The 19,051-nt window shown below is 41.0% G+C and overlaps 1 protein-coding gene across 5 annotated transcripts in view; it reads left to right on the forward strand.

Annotated features, from left to right (window-relative positions):
- Nucleotides 1–19,051, forward strand: part of SYNE1 (spectrin repeat containing nuclear envelope protein 1) — a 472,714-nt gene that overhangs the window by 95,532 nt on the left and 358,131 nt on the right. For all 5 annotated transcript variants that reach the window (XM_039529938.1, XM_039529933.1, XM_039529934.1 and 2 more), the window contains 2 exons: nt 494–555; nt 17,843–17,938. In XM_039529938.1, the coding sequence (XP_039385872.1) occupies nt 17,897–17,938 (42 nt within the window). In that variant the 5' untranslated portion in view covers nt 494–555; nt 17,843–17,896. The remainder of the gene's footprint in view (nt 1–493; nt 556–17,842; nt 17,939–19,051) is intronic.

Here is a 19,051-nt window from a genome sequence, read left to right on the forward strand (position 1 = left end):
ATGCTAGCAGCTCCTGCTTACTAGGGTGCATTGTCAACTTGTCTGATACTGGCAATGTCCCAAAAAGTTAGGCTTCTAAATCCATAGTTGGTCACCTAAATAAACATGGCCTGATTTTCAGAGATGCAGAATGCAGTGGAGATTGTGAGTGTTTAGCACCTCGAAAAATCAGGCCTCTTTTTTCAGAGCCTAAACACGGATTTAGGAGTCTAACTTAGGCAGTTCCATTTGTACTCTCTCTCAAAACACAAAGAAAGTATAATACTTAAACACTGTTGTGAAGCACTGCTAATAAACAACTGTCAGGACATTACTGGGAGAATATACAGTTTTTTGTTACAGGGGAATTACAGGCAAAATTAACAGATTTACAAGAAAAAGTGACATTTGTGGAGCTGTTGCATGATATGTAGTGAATATTGTTCCCCCATCATGTAATTCCCCAGTGAGCTTTAGCAATGTCTAATCACATGGGTTCCATTTTTTTTTCCAGATGAGCAAGAGGCAGTGCAAAAGAGGACTTTCACAAAATGGATCAACACTCATCTGGCCAAGGTAATAAACATCTTGGAAAGATCTTTTTTTTAATTCAAATCCTGCTCCTCTGCTGATAACTAGCGCTGCAGGGGCAGGGGCAAGCAAATCATGCCCCCAGCCCGCCCGCCGAGGGAGCGCGAGAGCGAACTGCGCGACTGCGCCGCGCGCGCGGCCGGTCGCTCCGCGCTCGCTCAGCTGGCCGCAGCCGCCCGCCGCGGCTGGCGCGGCTCGGTTGAGCTGCCGCGCGCGAGCTGCGCGGAGGTGAGCTCCAGCAGCGAGACCCAGCGACACCAGCCCGATCGCGCCTGCATGCGCCGGTCCGGTCGGTCCGCCCCGGGCGCCCTCGACTCCGCGGGCATGCGGCAGGTCCACCGCGCAGCCTGCGCGCCCGCCCCTGGGAAGGCCGCCGCCCCAGGCGTGCTTTGCCTGGGGCTCTAGAGCCGCCCCTGATAACTAGGCACTGGAGGGTTTAAGGCAATGGAACCTCTGCAGTTCTGCTGATTGGGATAGAAGTAGGTTGCAGAGACCCCTCAAAATGGGATCCACATTACTTGTACGTTATAGAGGTTTAACCTGTTTCAAGATGACAATGGTTTTGGGGGCTGTGGCATGGCCAGTAGAATCACAACTGCTCAGCTGCATTGGCCAAAACCCCTTGCCTGGGAAAAAAGGGTAGCACAGCATCTGCTACTACAGTCAGTAAGAAGGACATGCATCCGACGAAGTGGGTATTCACCCACGAAAGCTCATGCTTCAATACGTCTGTTAGTCTATAAGGTGCCACGGGACTCTTTGCTGCTTTTACAGATCCAGACTAACAGGGCTACCCCTCTGATATAAGAAGGAATGTGTGACTGCCTTGTACAAACCAGGACATTGTGCAGGCTGAGCAGTGTTGATACTATCACTCAAAGGATAGTAGGAGAAAACTTGACCCCGCTGCTCCTTAGGTTCTCAGACTCATAGGGTACATCTACACAGCAAAGAAAAATCTGCGGCTGGCCCGTGCCAGCTGACTCAGACTCAGGCTGCAGGGCTGTTTCATTGCTGAATAGACTTCCTGGCTCGGGCTGAAGCCTGGGCTCCTGGACCCTGCTCTAGGACACAGCTCTACCTGTGATTATCAATTAAATTGGTAAATTACAATATTTAAATAAAGGCAGTGCTTTTTGAAGGGCATATTTTCTAAGTCATGTATCTAAAAGCCTGAAGAGATGTTTTACTCTATAGAATGTACTGGTTAATACATTCTCAAAAATATCCAGGCTGAAGGGTATATTCAATTCTGTATATTCTAGATAATCAAATATATCCATCTGATATGGCCTACTGCGTTACTTTAATGGATCAACAAAGCTTACTTGCATTATAGAGGAAAATATAAGAAATACCCCATATGAAATGAATTGACTTGGCTTTGCAGAATTCAGCTGCAAGAGGAAGGGCATTTTTAAACCGTCCTGGTTCTGGGTGCTCAGGATTTAGAGTAGGAATGAGCTTCATTCCCCAACCCTCCTGAAATGCATGGAAATACCAGCGCCTGGGCCCTGATTAAGCAGAGCACTTAAGCACATGCTGGAGTCACATTTACTTCAATTGGATTTCAGGGGGACTTCAGCATGAGCTTAAGTGCTTAGATGAATCAGGCCATAAAGATTTACTGGAGGGGGAAAAGTCACCTCTTTCTTTGGGAATCTTCAGTTTTTGAGACAAACTTATTAATTATTATTTATTGCTAACAGTTGATCATTTCCATTAGAGATGTAAATACCATTTTAAAAAGTACCCATTTAAACTATTAAAATTATATTGGTTAACCGTTTAATCGTTAACAAGTTCAGCCAGCAGAAGGGGGCACAGCACCATCTGCAACTGGAGAAGGCTGTTTGCACATGAGTGGTGTGTACATGCGAGGTTCCGGGAGCCAGGGCAGAGGTGGGGGGGTGGGTGGGACGGGTGCATGGGAGAGGCGGCGGGGATGGGGTGGTAGTGTAGCAGAACTCGCTCATGCTTCTCCTCTTTGGTCTTCAGCACCCAGTGTGATCAGCCACCTGCGGGTGGCCGCCGCTGAATGGGTAGAAATTGGCAGGGACTTGGGGGCCCAGCAGCAGCTGAAGCAGACTGTATTAGGGCAGGAACATCCTGGCTGTGTTTCCCCTCCCCTGGCTGGGCACATGCTTCCCAGCACATGTCCCCGCAGCGGCTGCCGCCGCCTCCCCCAGGTACCGGCAGAAGAGAAGGAGGAAAAGGAGCTGCTGGAAGCAGGGGGAGCTGAGCAGCACCTGATTTACGAATGTGTTTTAAACGTTAACTGCAATATGTCAACAGCAAGACTAATACTTAAAGGTTATCTGTTTAACCATTTAATATTTTACATCCCTAATTTCTATAGGCCCATAAGTGTGTGTCTGTCCCTTAACAGGATTTGTTTATGGAATTTAGACTCAGAAAAACAGAAGGAATATGCTGAATATTCTATTGAGTGTTAAAGTGTTATCGTTTTAGCTAGCCACAAACATGGTTTTGAATAGTGTAAAAAATGTGTACATCAACTTCTTCATACCTTGTAGGAACTGCTGATGAGATTTCTAAACCCCTGGAATGCACCCATACTCTAGATATATAGGGAAAGAAGGGAAAGACTCCTATATGTAGAAGGGAAAGACTCCTATATGTAGATTGTCTAACACTTTCTACATAAAAAATTCTTGTGACCTTTACTTGAGCTGCTCTCACACTTCTGTTGTTTCCAGTAGACCTTTGAAATTTGTCAGGGGAAAGCCCTGGAGATACATCTTTCTTTTTCCCCATGAAATTCCATTCAGGTTTGGTGAAGATATAAACTTTTAAATTTTGGCCATCTGCCAGAATAATAGCCAGTCTTGATCATTCTAAAGTATTGAGGTCATGCCTCCACCATAGAAGCTGCTCATGGTATCCTGGGAACAGCCAGAGCAGCTGTAGTGAGGGGATGGGGAACAGCCAGGCCCCATTCCACTAGGCCATCACAGGTCAGACTGCCAGAGTCCCTGAGGTTTTTCACCTTCCTCTGCAACATGTGGCATAGATCACTTTCAGGTTTAAACTAGTTTAAATGGTGGATTCTCTGTAACTTGATTTGAGGACTTCAGTAACTTGGACAGAGGTTATGGGTCATTACAGGAGTGGCTGGGTGAAGTTCTGTAGCCTGCAGTGTGCAGGAGGTCAGTCTAGATGATCATGATGGTCCCTTCTGGCCTTAAAGTCTATAAGTCCATGAGACCTGCAACAAGATGCCTAGTATGATATGAGCACTAAGAACTGGACTGATATTTTCAGCTTATTCCACATTGCTCACCAAACAGCCATTACATGGTAATGACTTTCTGACACTATCAGCATGGCTCAGAATCAAACTTGGGATCCAAAGATGGAAGGTTTCATATTCCATTAACAGTCCCCTAGGCAGGTACTTCTGAAAACAGGTGTGTCCAGAAGCCTGGTTGGATAGTCATGATCACGGTAAGGTCCATAGTTCTATAACTATGTAAACTGGAGGGCAGCAGCCCTTCCACTAAAAAATACCCTAGTTTCATTCTGTCTCCTCAGCTGTAGGCAGAGTTTATGCCTAGGTCCAGTGGCTCCTCCTTTAGGCTTAGATGTGGATGGGGCCAAACCCTCCCATCCCCGGAACCTCAATAAGTGCAGGCAGCGTTCACTAAAACATCCCTGTATGGTGAACAAAGAAACATGTCCCTGTTTCTCAACAAAACAAACTGCCCCCATCTAAATTGTTAGCTGTGCTTCAGGGCTGCATTGGGCTTATAGGACTTCCACTTTATTCTCCCCTCTGTTTTATTTCTCTGCTGAGGTACTGCAGCAGCTGAAACCTCTGGATTCTCATGGGGTGGCAGACAAGGCCAAGGAGAACAGGAGAGAGAGAAGTTTCACCCCCCCAAATTATATGGTGGCAATAAAAAAGGGACAGACAACACCCCAAATTTCATATTTCATTGGTAGGGAGAGGAGAGAAGAAGGTGACAACAGAGAGGGGGATGGAGAGAAGGATTTTAGACATCTCCTCCCTCCCGAAAACCTTTAAAAAAGACTGAAAATGATGCAAAATTCATGTACAGGAAAAACACCAAAAAGCATTACTAGAAGGGGGTATGGCCAGGCCAAGTATGTGATGCACTGCTTCTGCTCCACTTGTGAGCATCCTTGGGAGCATCCACCATAATTTAAAAACATGGAAGTGGTATCACATCCTGATCACTCTTGGAGTGAATGCTGCAAGGGGCCAGCCAGGCTGGTTCAGGGGTGTGTAATTTACCATTGCTATGTTCAGTGGCTGGTCCTGTAGTGTTGCAGTAAGTTTAATTGGTTTGTGTCTTGTTGCTCTCAATAAATGCCTGCTTAGCAATTTCATGATACGTTAGATTGATATTGTCTGCCTTTTTTTTGGATGTGTACTACAAAGTTTCACCATAACTGATTTCTGCCTTGTATCCTGGGTTATAACCAACTGATAGCTCTGCTGATCCTGAAACGTTGCTTAGGGCTAGTTCCTTTTGAATAAAAACAACGAGGAGTCTGGTGGCACCTTAAAGACCAACAGATTTATTTGGGCATAAACTTCCGTGAGTAAAAAACCCACTTCTTCAGATGCATGGAGGCTCAAGAAGTGGGTTTATTACCCACGAAAGCTAATGCCCAAATAAACCTGTTAGTCTTTAAGGTGCCACCAGACTTCTCATTGTTTTCCTGGATACAGATTAACATGGCTACCCCTCTGATACTTGGTTCCTTTTTAATTTCTCCTTGGAGAGGAGTGTTAGACTATGGTGACCTCAAAGAAGATACGTGTGGCCAGATCCTACCCTTGGATATGCACATGGGTAAAAACTGGATTTAACTTCAACAGCAGCCCTGTGTGTGTGCATCTGAGAGCCAAATTTGTCTCTGTAGAATTGTTTGTCTTTACATCATTTTGGTCAAGTATGTGCAGTAGCGTGTGCTTCCAGAAGCCAGTATTTATATCACCGCCTGCTACCTGGGTATAAACAGGAATATTCACCATGACTATTTGTGAAACAGCACTAGAAAGTTGGGTATCAGGATTCTGGGGTTCATTTCCTGACTCTGAGAATAGAGTATAGTTTCATGCTTGCAGACAGTATCGCTAAGTGTAATATAGGCCCTACTTGGGTCTTCTGCTGAATTTGAACTCTGGGATATCTGAGCATAGGCCTTGAACTACAGGATCATTCTATTAGTATGTAGGCAGTACCAGACTCATAAACCTCTACATATGGTCTAGCCACCAGGGAGGGGCAAATAGTCACTAAGAGTATTAGCATGTGTTGACCTATTTCTTCTGAAAGTAAGTGTAGCAAAGTGGATGAGACATAGGTTCCCAGCTCTACCTGCAGTGACTCTGTGCAACCTCTTAGTTTCCTTATCTGTAAAATGGGTAAATGATAGTTGCCTTTCCTTGGTCTGGGTTATGCAGCCTTTGTCAATAAAGGGTGTGAAGTGAATGGAAATATTAAAAGCTTCAGTAGAAAAGCAAGGATTAGATCCTTCAGCTCTTAGCCTGTAGTTTAGTGAACCTTTTCCTACACTACTACTGTAGCTGGGCACATCTGCCTCCCCCTTCCTGCCTCTCTAATTTACGGAATCCTTTCTGCTCCCCTAACCCAGCAAGCCACCTTCTGCCATGCCCTTTGAGCATCAAATCTGTTCTGTCCTTCTGTCAGGTGTACCATTCGCAGACTGGTCCAAGGATTTTTCTTTAAATGTTGGCAACTGTTATTTTGGACACAAGCTCTCACTGAAATGTATTCTACTCTGTTTGTCTAATCTAATCTTATTTTAGTGTGGTTTAGTCTAATCTTATTTTATCAAGTGTGTCTAATCTAGAACATGTCTATCACCTTGGTAAGTGAGGGTTGAATATGAGTGGTATTTGAGTCCTTAATAAATCTCCATGAAATGTCAGGTTTTTGTTTGCTTTGTGTAATGTAACAGTTGATCAGTGTAAGGTTAGGTTTATTTTTTAGTTATGAAATCATAAGTAAATGAATGTATCTTTAAACTTATAGAATTTAAGTTTATACAAAGTTATAAATAAAAGTAAAAAGGGGAATGGATATCTCCATGGATTGTTAATGAGATATGGAATCGCTTTACCTCTAGTTTACTTATTTGATTCTAGCTCAGGATGAACATCACTAAAACACTCACAATAGATAAAAATAGATTAAAAAATATGCTGAAAATACTTTCAGTATACAATGCATATTTAAAATCTCCAGTAAGTCAAAAGTTACTAACTAAAAACCTTGAGATAATTTCAAATTTAAGGCTACAATCCTGTGAAGACTTACTCATCTGCTTAACTTTGTGCATGAGAAAACCCATGAAGACAGTGGAACTACTCATGTTCATAAAGTTGGGCATATGCATGATTGCACAGGATTGGGGCTTGAACCTTAAAATCAGATTGTTTGAATGAAGGTTATTTATTTCTGTCAAGGGCAGGCATAAAAATAAATCTGAAATAATTTGAGAAAGCTGCCTGTTCCTGGTTTGGATGAATTTATCTAGGGCCTGAGTTTAAAATGGAGAACAACAGCACTGCAAAGTTAAATTGAAATATTTGCAACACTGATTTAGTACAGCAGTTCTGAGCAGCAGTTATTCAAGAGTTTTCCATTTCAGTGTCTTCCTGAATTTTTAGATAAGCCTTGAGTAATTAAAGAAGAGGAAATAATGACGTTCACTGTCAGAATAAACAAAAGACCTATCTTTTTCTGCTAGTGTTATCATTGGCAGAAGGTGATTGAAAATAGTAATTTCAAAGCTTTAAAAAAGGCAATAAACTAGACACAGGCTTAACCAGTCAGGAAATGTCAGCTTTCCTTTGAGTGTTTGTCTTTATGCACATTCCAGGGACAGTGTGAATGTGTCTCATGAGCCAGAAGTCGGAGTCTTTTTGGCCAGCAGTACCCATAGGGCACTCATGCACTCTTTCAGTCCTCATGCTCTGCAGCGAAATCATATAAGAGTGAGGCTTGCCAGCTGCCATTTAGTTCCTCTCGCTTCCTCATGGCTTAGAGATGGTACCCTGACTGCCTGAGGTACTGGCAGCCTTTCTATTATAGTCGATAGCTTATTACTTTTGCAGTTTAGTTCATAGTTAACCAGTAATTATATACATGCATCTGACGAAGTGGGTATTCACCCACGAAAGCTCATGCTCCAATACGTCTGTTAGTCTATAACAGGTGTCGGCAACCTTTCAGAAGTGTTGTGCCGAGTCTTCATTTATTCACTCTAATTTAAGGTTTTGCCTGCCGGTAATACATTTAAACATTTTTAGAAGGTCTCTTTCTATAAGTTTATAATATATAACTAAACTATTGTTGTATGTAAAGCAAATAAGGTTTTTAAAATATTTTAAGAAGCTTAATTTAAAATTAAATTAAAATGCAGAGCCCCCTGGACCAGTGGCCAGGACCCAGGACCCAGGCAGTGTGAGTGCCACTGAAAATCAGCTTGTGTGCCGCCTTCGGCACCCGTGCCATAGGTTGCCTACCCCTCGTCTATAAGGTGCCACAGGACTCTTTGCTGCTTTTACAGTAATTATAGTTGTTCAGTTGCTTTTAGTTTTATTTGTTGCTGGTATGGCATCGTCTGGTTCTCCCAGATTCAAACATTACCCCTCATGTGAAGGAATTATCTTAACCTCAGATGGACATTCAGAGTTCCTCTGTTGTTTGGGAGAATCACACTTTCCCAATAAATGTGCAATTTGTAAGTCCTTCAGCTCCTATGTTAGGAAGCACTTGAAGGTCCACCTTCAGGTCTTCCTGATGACTAAATTTATGAGACCCACTTCCAACTTGGGCTTGCTAGATGACACCCCTCCGCCCACCCCCAGTTCAGGGACCTTCAGAGCCCAAGAGCGTAAGTGCCAGGCTTTTTGCTGTTGAGAGCCTCGACTAGAACCATGGCCATGATAACAGAGTCGTCCTCTGACAAGCTGCAGGGAGCCAGAAGCCCCAGAAGTAGATTGCTGAACAAGGCTTCCTCTGAGAAGAAAACCTCCCCTGGTACTGAACATCATCTGGGATTTTGCAGCCTAGAATGGTTCCTGCTGAAACTCAGTCTTGTGCTGGTTCCCACTTGATGGCACAAAGCACCTGGCACCAAAATCCATGACTTTGGGAAAAAGTTTGGCACCAACCTTGACATCGTCTACCTCAACAGCCCCAATGCCAACTCCCTGGGCACCTGAACCAAGCCAACCAGGGAAGCGCACTATTGCCACTACAAGGATTGCGGTACCACCCTGAGAAAAATCTGGCTCCAGCACACCTATCTACACTTCCCTGCACAGCACTGTTCAAGTACGTGGCCTGATGGAAATGGAGATACATCTGGAACCACAGTCCCCCTTGCTGTCAACTTCAGTACAAGTGTCAGAAATTCTGCTCAAGAAGGGGTCTGAGTCAAGAGTCTATAGAATATACATTTCTCATACCATGGTCAGGAGACCTGATGTATACTTATCCCTGACCCCTCTGATTCCCAGAGTGTTCTGCAAACACAAGGAGGCCTTGATAAAGCTAATCCTCATAGCTCCAGCATGGCTCAGACATGTTCTGGTTCAAGGAGCTGTTGAACCAGTCAGTATCTCAGCTCAGGTCCATACCTCTACTCCCAGATTTGCTGTTTCAGAACCAGGGACAGATTCTACACCTGATTCTAACATCCCTACATCTCTCAGCATGGCAGTTGGATGGATGTCATTGGTATAGCAGGCTTTTTCCTCCCTGGTTAGAAAAGTTCCAACAAGCAGTGGGAGAGGACTTACTGGCAAAATAGCTGAGGATCTCCCCCTGGTGCCACCAAAATTTATTAATTCTGTGTCAGTTCTTGTTTCCACAGATTCTCAGATAGTTACTCAATAATGAAAAAGGATGAACTTGTCCCTCAGTCCCTTCAAAGTGCACTTGGCAGCAATTTCAGCTCACCATCTGCTAGTGGAGGATCATACAGTCTCCTCCCATCCAGCAGTAATTTGGTTTTAAAGGGACTTAATAAAATGTTCCTGCCTGTCAAGGAACCTGTACTCCCACAAGATTTAAACCTATTACTTGCAGCCCTCATGAGACTACACTTCAAAACCTCTGGGCTCCTTCTCTGCTACGCCTGTCAATGAAGGTGGCATTTTTGGTTGCTATAACTTGGGTTAGAAGAGTGGGAGAGATTGAGGCCATAATGGCTAACCCTGCCACACATGGTGTTCCACTCAGTGTCCATGAGAATACACCCTAAATTTCTCCCCAAAGTAGTGACAGTATTCCATTTGAATCAACAAATACATCTACCAATATTCATCCCGAAACTCCATGCAGCCAGATCTGAGCCAACGTTGCATACATTAGGAGAGTCTTGGCTTGCTGCTTAAACAGAACAAAACCCTTTAGAACATCACCAGGACTGTTTGTCTCTATTGCAGACAGGACAAAGGTTCTGCAGTTTTTCCCAGAGACTATTGAACAGGATTTCCAAATGCAATAGAACCTTCTACAAGGTGACCAAGGTAGATGCACAGTCCACAATCAGAGGTCACTCTGCTAGAGCACAAGCTGCATCAGCAGCATCACTGCAAAACTTACAGTACTGGACATTTGTAAAGCAATGACTTAGGCTTCAGTCCACATGTTCACATGACACTGTGCCCCAACTGAAGCCTCCAGGTCCAATGCTGCATTTGATAAAACCCTTCTTCAGTCGTTGTTTACCTAACTACTCCAAGATCCCACCTCCTTAACAAAATGTCTGCTTGGGAGTCACCATCAGTTGAATGTGCATAGGGACAAGCACTTGAAGGAGAGCAAAAAGTTACTGTGTACAGTAACTGGAGTACCTCAAGATATATTGTCCATATGCAGATTCTACAACCTGTCCTTCCATCCCCTCTAACTCAAAATCCTTACCTCCAGGAATTCTTCAGTGAGAAGGAGCCAAATGATGATTGGTGGGCCTCACCCCATTTGCTCTCACTTTAAAGCATTAGGTCTGAAAGAGCACATGGGTATTGCTGGCCAAAAACCCTCTTATCTCTGGCTCATGAGGTGCATATGGAGAACACATCTCAAACAACCCTGGTAAGTCTACACAATAAGTAACTTCTCATTCCACCAACTTTGGGAATACCTACAGTATTTATCTAACTTCTGCTACCAAGTGTCAGGCAGAACAAGCTACTTTCTGAAACAGACACCCACAGAAATGAACTAATATGATTCACTTAATAATTATATAAAAAGGAGAATGGAGAGTATCATAAAACAAAAGCAGATGAGGGATAATAAACCAAAATAAAGCTAAGATTGAAAGGTTTTTAGGATATATTTATGAAACACTATTCTGCATTGTCATGTTGTACTGTGGATGTATCTCTATATTCAGGATTGTATACTGAAAAAAAACCTCTATAGATTTAGAAAAGGAAATAGAAATATAACCAAGAATAGATATTGTCATCTATAATAATAGTTACTGAATTTTTGAGACCATAACAAGGTCTTATCTAGTCAACTGTGAGCTTAATTGTAATAATACTTTGCACTTAGAATATGTAGTGGCCTCATACAAGGAGCTGAATAGTTTACATCTATTAGATAAGTAACCATCAGAATTGGGTACTATTATATTTATTTTTCAAATGGGAAAACTGAGGCTTGGATAAACTAAGTGACTTGCATGGAGTCACACAATAAGCCAAAAAACAAGCAATCTAATGTTGAGAAGAAAACCCAGGAGGTTTGACTCCCAGTCTCCTGCTTCAATAATTGTGGTATGTTTCCTTTAATAATGAAACATTGGTTAAAGGTATCCTTGGAAGACAACTGCCACATTAAGTCTAGGGCTTAATCCTGCAGCCCGTACTCACACGGATGGCACATAAATCTATGAGCATGCCTGTAGAGAAGGGGCATGTGATCCAGAGGCTTCAGGATAAATCCTTCAAATTGCTATTGAGGAGTAAAGGTCAGATATTCAAAACAGCCTTTGAAATTATGCACATCAGCTTGTTCAGACAAATCAGTGCAAACAAATCAGGTAATTATACACACAGATATCACTTTGTGCGAGTGAGTGCATGTGCCAGATTTGCTCATGCAGTTTTGAAGCTACTCGAAAATTCAGCTACCACTTATTTTAGTAACAGAAGTCTCACGACATTCTACAGAACATTTTACAGAGGATCTGCAGAACACTATTGTTTTCATTTGTACAGCACCAACAGTGTTTTTTAGGCAGTGCACTCAAAGGTGCGAAGAAAGATTCAGAGCAGTTACAGTTTAGAGAGACAACAGAAAAATACAGAAAATGAGATGCAATGCAACAACAACAAAAAAAAAAGGACAGAACAGAGAAGTTTAGCAAATGTCTTGTTTGTTCCATGATTTTTGTCCGGGTTTTTCAAAAAGTTTTCTGTTACTCGGTTTAATACTTCTGAGAGACGAGAGACTACAGTTTGTAGGCTGTTTAAAAATCTGCTTTTCTGATTTTAATAATTACATACTATGTATATTAATTGATAAACTCTAAATTGTATTGCTTTCAATGTTCAAAGACATTTTCTGAATATTAGCACAAACGAGAGACCAATTTCAAAGAGCAACAGGATTATCCAAAAAATTCCCACATTAGGTTACATTTGTGATCAGTTCTAATCTGTATTTAAATAAAATACTTAGTATGGGAAAAAATCAGTTTGCTAGCCTTTAAGAAGCTTCCCAGTTAATTCATATGCCTCCCACAGTGCTCATGAATTTACTTGTGGTGAATGTGCCTCACCACTCATGTCTTGCCTCCTCACAGCCACTCTTAAATATCATTATTACCTCAAGTGTAACCGTCACGCCGTATGTGCTGGAGTTATGGAAAAGTTAGTGTTGATATAATATGTGTGCTTTGCTATTGCTTTGATATTTTGGAGGAAGAAAGCAGACACCTAAGGCCTTGTCTTCTTTAGGAAAAGAGGGTGTTAACACATCAGCTAACAAACTAAGATGTATTAAAATCCTAGTATAGATAAGGTAAGTTGTAGTTTATATACATGTTAGCTGATTGAGGAAAATTATATGTTTACAGCTTGACTTGGCTACACTAGGATTTTAATGTATGTTAGTTAATATATGTTAAAAATACACCCCTTTTCCTAATGAAGACAAGGCCTTTGTTATCTGCTTACTGCTTCCAGTATAACAAAGTATCAAAGCAATAGCAAATCATATATATTATATCAACACTAACTTTTCTATAATGCCAGCACATATGGCATGTTAAGATCAATGTTATTTATTCAGTCACTATAGCTGTAGGGACCAATCACAAAGCCAGTGTCTGGATATAGATCTAATATTTTCTAAAGTTCAGGTATGTTTGTACCACGTGTTTCTACAGATTTCATGTTAACATTTTGACAGTACACACTGGTAGCTGGATGGAATGCTTGTTAAGTTCTGGCCCATCTCTAGTATAAACAGTATTCAGTAGATTTTAACTTTATTCACATTTTTAACAAAAGGTAATGACTTTCTCATTTGGAGGCTACCAAGGAAAAAGTACATGTTAGCTGACTCACATTATTCAAGTTGACATTACATATGCTGCCAAGGGACATGTGTTTATCTATTCTAGTAAAAGAATCACTCTATGTTAGTGTGAATGGAAAGTTTTCCCATGAAAAACAGGAATTTTATTTAAGCTATCATATTTAGTGTTGCATATACAATAGTATAAAATAAATATCTAGAAACTTCTTAGTGTCAGGAAGTTTGTGTATGCTACTTGGGATATACTGAATTTCATAGGTACATGGAGCTGAACTACAATAAGGCTGATGTCCACAGCAACCTTAAAAAGAAGAGTTAGTGATTGCCAAAAAAGTTAACATTTGCTAGCCATTCTCACACTGGCATGAAATACTCCAGGAGATAATTGTGGTATCATAGGCATAACAGTGTGAGAAATGTTGAGTTTGTGACCACTGTATATTGATAATAAACATGTTGGAGATGGATCGATGTGCGTGTTGGATTTTTTTGCAGTTAAATATCGCAGACTGTATACATGCTTCACATATAGATGCTTCTAAATGCAGTGTGCCAAATCATGCAGTCCTGACTTAGATCTTACTCAGGCAAAATCCCAATTCACTTCATCACACTCTGCAACAATATAACCAGAATACAGACGGAAGTCAGTGAGAACTCTAAGAGCTGCCAAAGCATTTGGCTTTATATTGTTGTTTGTTTCTGCTAAATCAGTAATGTCTTAACTAATACAGCGTGACCATGGCAGCATACAAAAAAAAACAGAACAAAAAAAAGTTGCTATGTCATTTACTTATTGTTCGTAAGAAAGAGTCTTGAGTTATTAGCTATGCATACACGTTATTTTTAATCGGGTCCTTAGATGCTTTTCTCTTTTGAAACAGATGTCAATATTTTAATGGCACTAGAAGACTTTACATTATGATGTATATTGCACCAAGCATTTTGGGCTAGGAAGCAAGCTACCTACCTAATTTCCAATTTATGAGGGAATGGTACCAATCTAGTAATTGTGTATTGCACAAAGTTAGCTCTTAAATGTTCATGTCACTTATCTATGTTTTCTGCTTCCCTTTTATCCCTTTTGTACTGGTTTTATTTATATCTCTATGCACGTGTTCTCTTCTGCTATGCGCTGCGAGTGATTGTAAAGAGAAAAAAATAAGACAACTTCAGTCAATAGAATACGCTGAGGTTTATTTTTACCAGCTAGTACCAGCAAGAGATGAATTGCAGTCTCTTGATTTAAGAGGAACTGTTGTGGTTTCCCTTACTTCTCAGCATTTGATCTCAGAATCTTTGCTTGTCAATAATTTGGTTGTTTTTTTGCCACTTCTCATCTTTTCCAGCACTCTTTATATTTTGTCTCCTTTTCCAAGTTCTATGAAATCTGTCTTCACAGATTTAGATTGCATGGAAAGCACAGCATTTTAGAAGTTAAATTTTCTGGGAGAAATCCTGGTTTCATTGAAGACAATGGCAAAATGACACGATTTCACCCACAGTTATTGATATGATGACCTCCCTTATGGATCATTATCTTCACTGCTAAATCCAAATACTTGAAAGAAGTACAATGTTGCTTCAAAATTTACATGGGAAAAAACATCACAGAAGGAAATGAATTGTATCTATATCTGTAGCATGTAATGCAAGATTGCCTGGGACAAATCCATTCTTAGTGAATTTGTTACTCCATTGATTTCACTGGAGTCACAGTGAGGAAGAGTTTGGTCTAACATCGAGGTATGAGTAAAAATGTAAGTGTGGTAAGCGGAGGGTTTTTCTTTAAACAAAATTATTCATTAATCTGGTACTGTTAAATTTACCGACTGGTGTTTGGTGACACTGGCATATCAGAATGAAAAGAAGTTTACATGTTATTCTGATCATCTTTTTTAAAATTGTACAACACATTGTACAGTAATGTAAAGGAAACCTGAAGTTCTCTTCCTGTAGCTGTCACAGCATAACCACATAAGAAGTCTTAAATGTACAGACTCATTTCAACAAAAGAATGTTCTTTTCACCTAATGCTAAAAGTATTTTTTCATAGAAGAAATAGATAATCTAGATAAAACAACAAAGGGAGAGTATTTTCAGTGTTGGAGGCTACAAACCCAGGGATACTTTGCTTTTTCCTGCCTTGTTATATGATCGCTGCTCCTGAAGGGAAATGCTTCTTTTTTTATCTCCAGCTCTTCAGTTACTTTCTGTATTAACTATACAACAGCAGTACATCAAGTTAGTTGTGCAAGCATGATTTTTCAGATGTACATCTAATGTAACCATAAAACAAAATAGGCACCTCTTTTGCAGTTTAGTGTATATTAGTCCCTGATACTCATAGGTTATGCTCTCACTTATTTATCTATTTAGTCACGGTAACAGTTGTTATCCTGCATGACTTCTGTGAGCTCAGGGTTTTTTGTTTGTTTCTTTTTTTTCTAGGTTTTACAAACAATGAAGACTGAACTTTGTTATTGTTTCATTATGTGTTTATATTTTATATCAGGGGTCAGCAACCTTTCAGAAGTGCTGTGCCGAGTCTTCATTTATTCACTCTAATTTAAAGTTTCGTGTGCCAGTAATACATTTTAACGTTTTTACAAGGTCTCTTTCTATAAGTCAATAATATATAACTAAACTATTGTTGTATGTAAAGTAAATAAGGTTTCAGAATGTTTAAGAAGTTTCATTTAAAATTAAATTAAAATGCAGAGCCCCCTGGACTCGTGGCCAGGACCCGGGCACTGTGAGTGCCACTGCAAATCAGCTCGCGTGCCGCCTTCGGCACCCGTGCCATAGATTGCCTACCCCTGTTTTATATAAAGAAATAAAAATAAAGTTTAGAAAAAAAGTGTGCACCTGAAAAATCGATGTTATTGTTGCCCTATTAGACAATTATCAGCAACAAAACATGTGGATGCTTATAAACTCGAGGTGAAATCCTGGCTTCAGTATAGTCAATGTGAATTTTTCCACTGACTTCAATGGGTCCAGGATTTCACTATATTTTTTGATGTGCTAGGTTAGGGAAAATGCATGAAATTGTTATTGTACTAGCCAACTGATAGAGTTACATAAAATGGCATAAGAAGTGTCAAAGCAGTTGAGAGAGTAGAGTTTAATGATGACATCTTATTGTTCAGAATATCTGGAAACAAAATCTGTTTAAGTATATTTTCAATATTATCATGCTGTCTCTGAAAATTTAATAGCATGTGTTACAGTAACTTGTCATGAGCGGGAACTGATGTTCTGAGTAACTTAGTGTTGGAGAACTGCAGTGCCTTGAGGAGAAGGGGAGGGGGAAATATGGCAACCTTCTGAAACAATTGTCAGCAATGTAAAAGTAGTGTTGTCACTCCAACAGATCCAGCACACTAAAGACTTCCTGGCACACCTTGTCTTCCCTTCATACTACTCACCTAGTTGTATGTTTCAGGCTTAGATACTGTTGAAATTCCTGTATTGTATTGAATACTAGGTGGAATATGAGATAAATCAAAATATGACTGTAATTTTGTATTCAGGAACTGTGTGTTTGACCTTACTTAATAGTTTCTTAATGTGCATATCGCCATTGTAGATTCCTCCCAAGTTTACAGTTTTTAATAAGAATGACAGATTTTTGGGTTTCTACAGCAAAAATGATGGTGAATCTAAATGTAGATGAAAGATGCTTTTAGGTTTGGAAATCAGTAATGATTATTGAAATTGTAAACAGTCACTCAAAGCCGGGACTTAAGGTAAAGGGTTCAGTGATGTGGGCTTACAGTTTAAGAATATTTAAAGTGCCACCATATTATTTTTTACATTGCACATCTGTATAATAACTTTGTATCCTGCAAGTCTATGTGTTCATTGCAAGTGGATGTGGAAGCTATCCATGGGCATTATTAATAAGATTAAAAAGTAGGCATAGTCCTTCATATGGAGCATCTAAGCCTATTGTTTGAATGTTCCCTTCCTCTCAAGAACACAGAATCAAAACCAGAACTAATTGTGGGAGGGCAAATCAATGTGCATAAACAGATTTAAGCTGAAGTGTGATCCTGAGCATGAAAACTGAACATATAACTATACACAGGTGGTAGGGATAGCTCAGTGGTTTGAGCATTGGCCTGCTAAGTCCAGGGTTGTGAGTTCAGCCCTTGAGGGGGCCACTTAGGGATCTGGGGCAAAAATTGGTCCTGCTAGTGAAGGCAGGGGGCTGGACTCAATGACCTTGCAAGGTCCCTTCTAGTTCTAGGAGATTGGTATATTGCCTATTATTACTCTCCTCTCTTTGACCTTAATGCTGCTAGTTGGTGGGAATAACTTGGCAGCTGCCTATCTCACTAATGCAGAATATAGCTACCTTTCACTCTTGGTCCCTCTTGTCATTTTTACCTGGATCTCACAGCTAGTCAATGGAGCTATGCTGATTTACATCAGCTGGGGATCTGGCCCTATATGTTCAACATTCCATGCCTTCACTGTGCAGGGTAGTAGATTTATTTCAGGTCCTTCCATTATGATATGAATTCATCTAGTATTACATTCCAGAGCCAGCAATGCCAAATAGTAACTGTCCCATTAAACCATTGCTGACAAAGACCAGATTAATTTTCTATCCCTTTCTATTTTAACAAAGTAGTAGTATTGGTAGTTATGACATCTGATTTCTTTTCACCTTTCAGCGCAATCCCCCCTTGGTGGTCAATGATCTGTTTGAAGATATCAAAGATGGAGTTATGCTACTTGCTCTTTTGGAGGTTCTTTCTGGTCAGAAACTGGTAAGGATTTGTTTCCATTTCAATTGAGATAAGATGGCTCTCTGAACTTCTGAGTTGATTATTATAATTAAATAATTTTCAGTTTTTTGTTTTTTTACATTGTAATACATGAAAGTCAACAGGTGCCTGTGTGTTACAGCATAAAACAGGTATATTAGCTGTGTGGTCTGCCGGGTTAAGGTATAAGGAATACTTTATTATAGACTGACATTTTTTGTTTTACTCCCTGTTTGTGATATGCTGAAAATATGCACACAGTGTCTGTTGCTATCAGTGTGTATGTGTTTCACTGGAGCTTAACATTAAAACACAACATTATTTTTGTTGTGTTTGTGCACCGTTAGAGCCAGTAGAGGGAAAATAAGAACATACAACACTTTCTGTACATCTCACAGAAATAGTGGCTATCTTACTTGTTTAGTTTATTCATTTCTTTATGAGAGTCGTGAATAGTTAATATTAGCTAGAGCAGCGTTTCTCAAATGTGGCCACCGGCCACCAGAGGCTGTTCTTGAGGCCACAGGCTCCTGGGCAGTGATTGGAGGGGGACGGGATGGGCAAAGCAGTAGCTCCTCCTCTGGGGCCGCCAGCAGGGGTTGGGCCCTTCCCCCCTTTGGAGCCACAAACACCAGAGGAGCAGGCAGACGGTGTGAATTCCCCTCCTTCCTGGTGGCAGTAGGACTTGGGCTTCTGGCTTCAGCATTGGGTCAGTGGGCTCCATCCTCCCAGCTGCGGGTCGGTGGACTGTAGGTGCCTGGCAATGGACTCTGGCTTCACGTGCCGGCCCCCGGCTCACCCCCACACACATCGTCCCTGGCCCCCACTATCTCCCCAGCCTGCCATCCATCCCCCCCATTGCCCCTAGCCTCTGCTGCCTCCCTACCCACCTCCTCATCCGGGGCTTAATTTGTCTCTGGCTTGCTGGGGCTGAGTAAGTCTGCTGTGAAAAGTGATATTTGTATGTTTGTTAATATCACTTTTGAGGGCCTAGCTAGCAAGTCTTTATTTAAAAAAAAATGGCAACCAAAAAAGCAAAAGAAACAACAATAAAAGACAAGAACATGCAAAGCACCTTATTTGTGTTTCTATTCTGTTTAGGTCCAGTAAAGTATA

Source organism: Mauremys reevesii, linkage group 3, assembly GCF_016161935.1.
Source record: "Mauremys reevesii isolate NIE-2019 linkage group 3, ASM1616193v1, whole genome shotgun sequence".
Lineage (NCBI taxonomy): Eukaryota > Metazoa > Chordata > Testudines > Geoemydidae > Mauremys > Mauremys reevesii.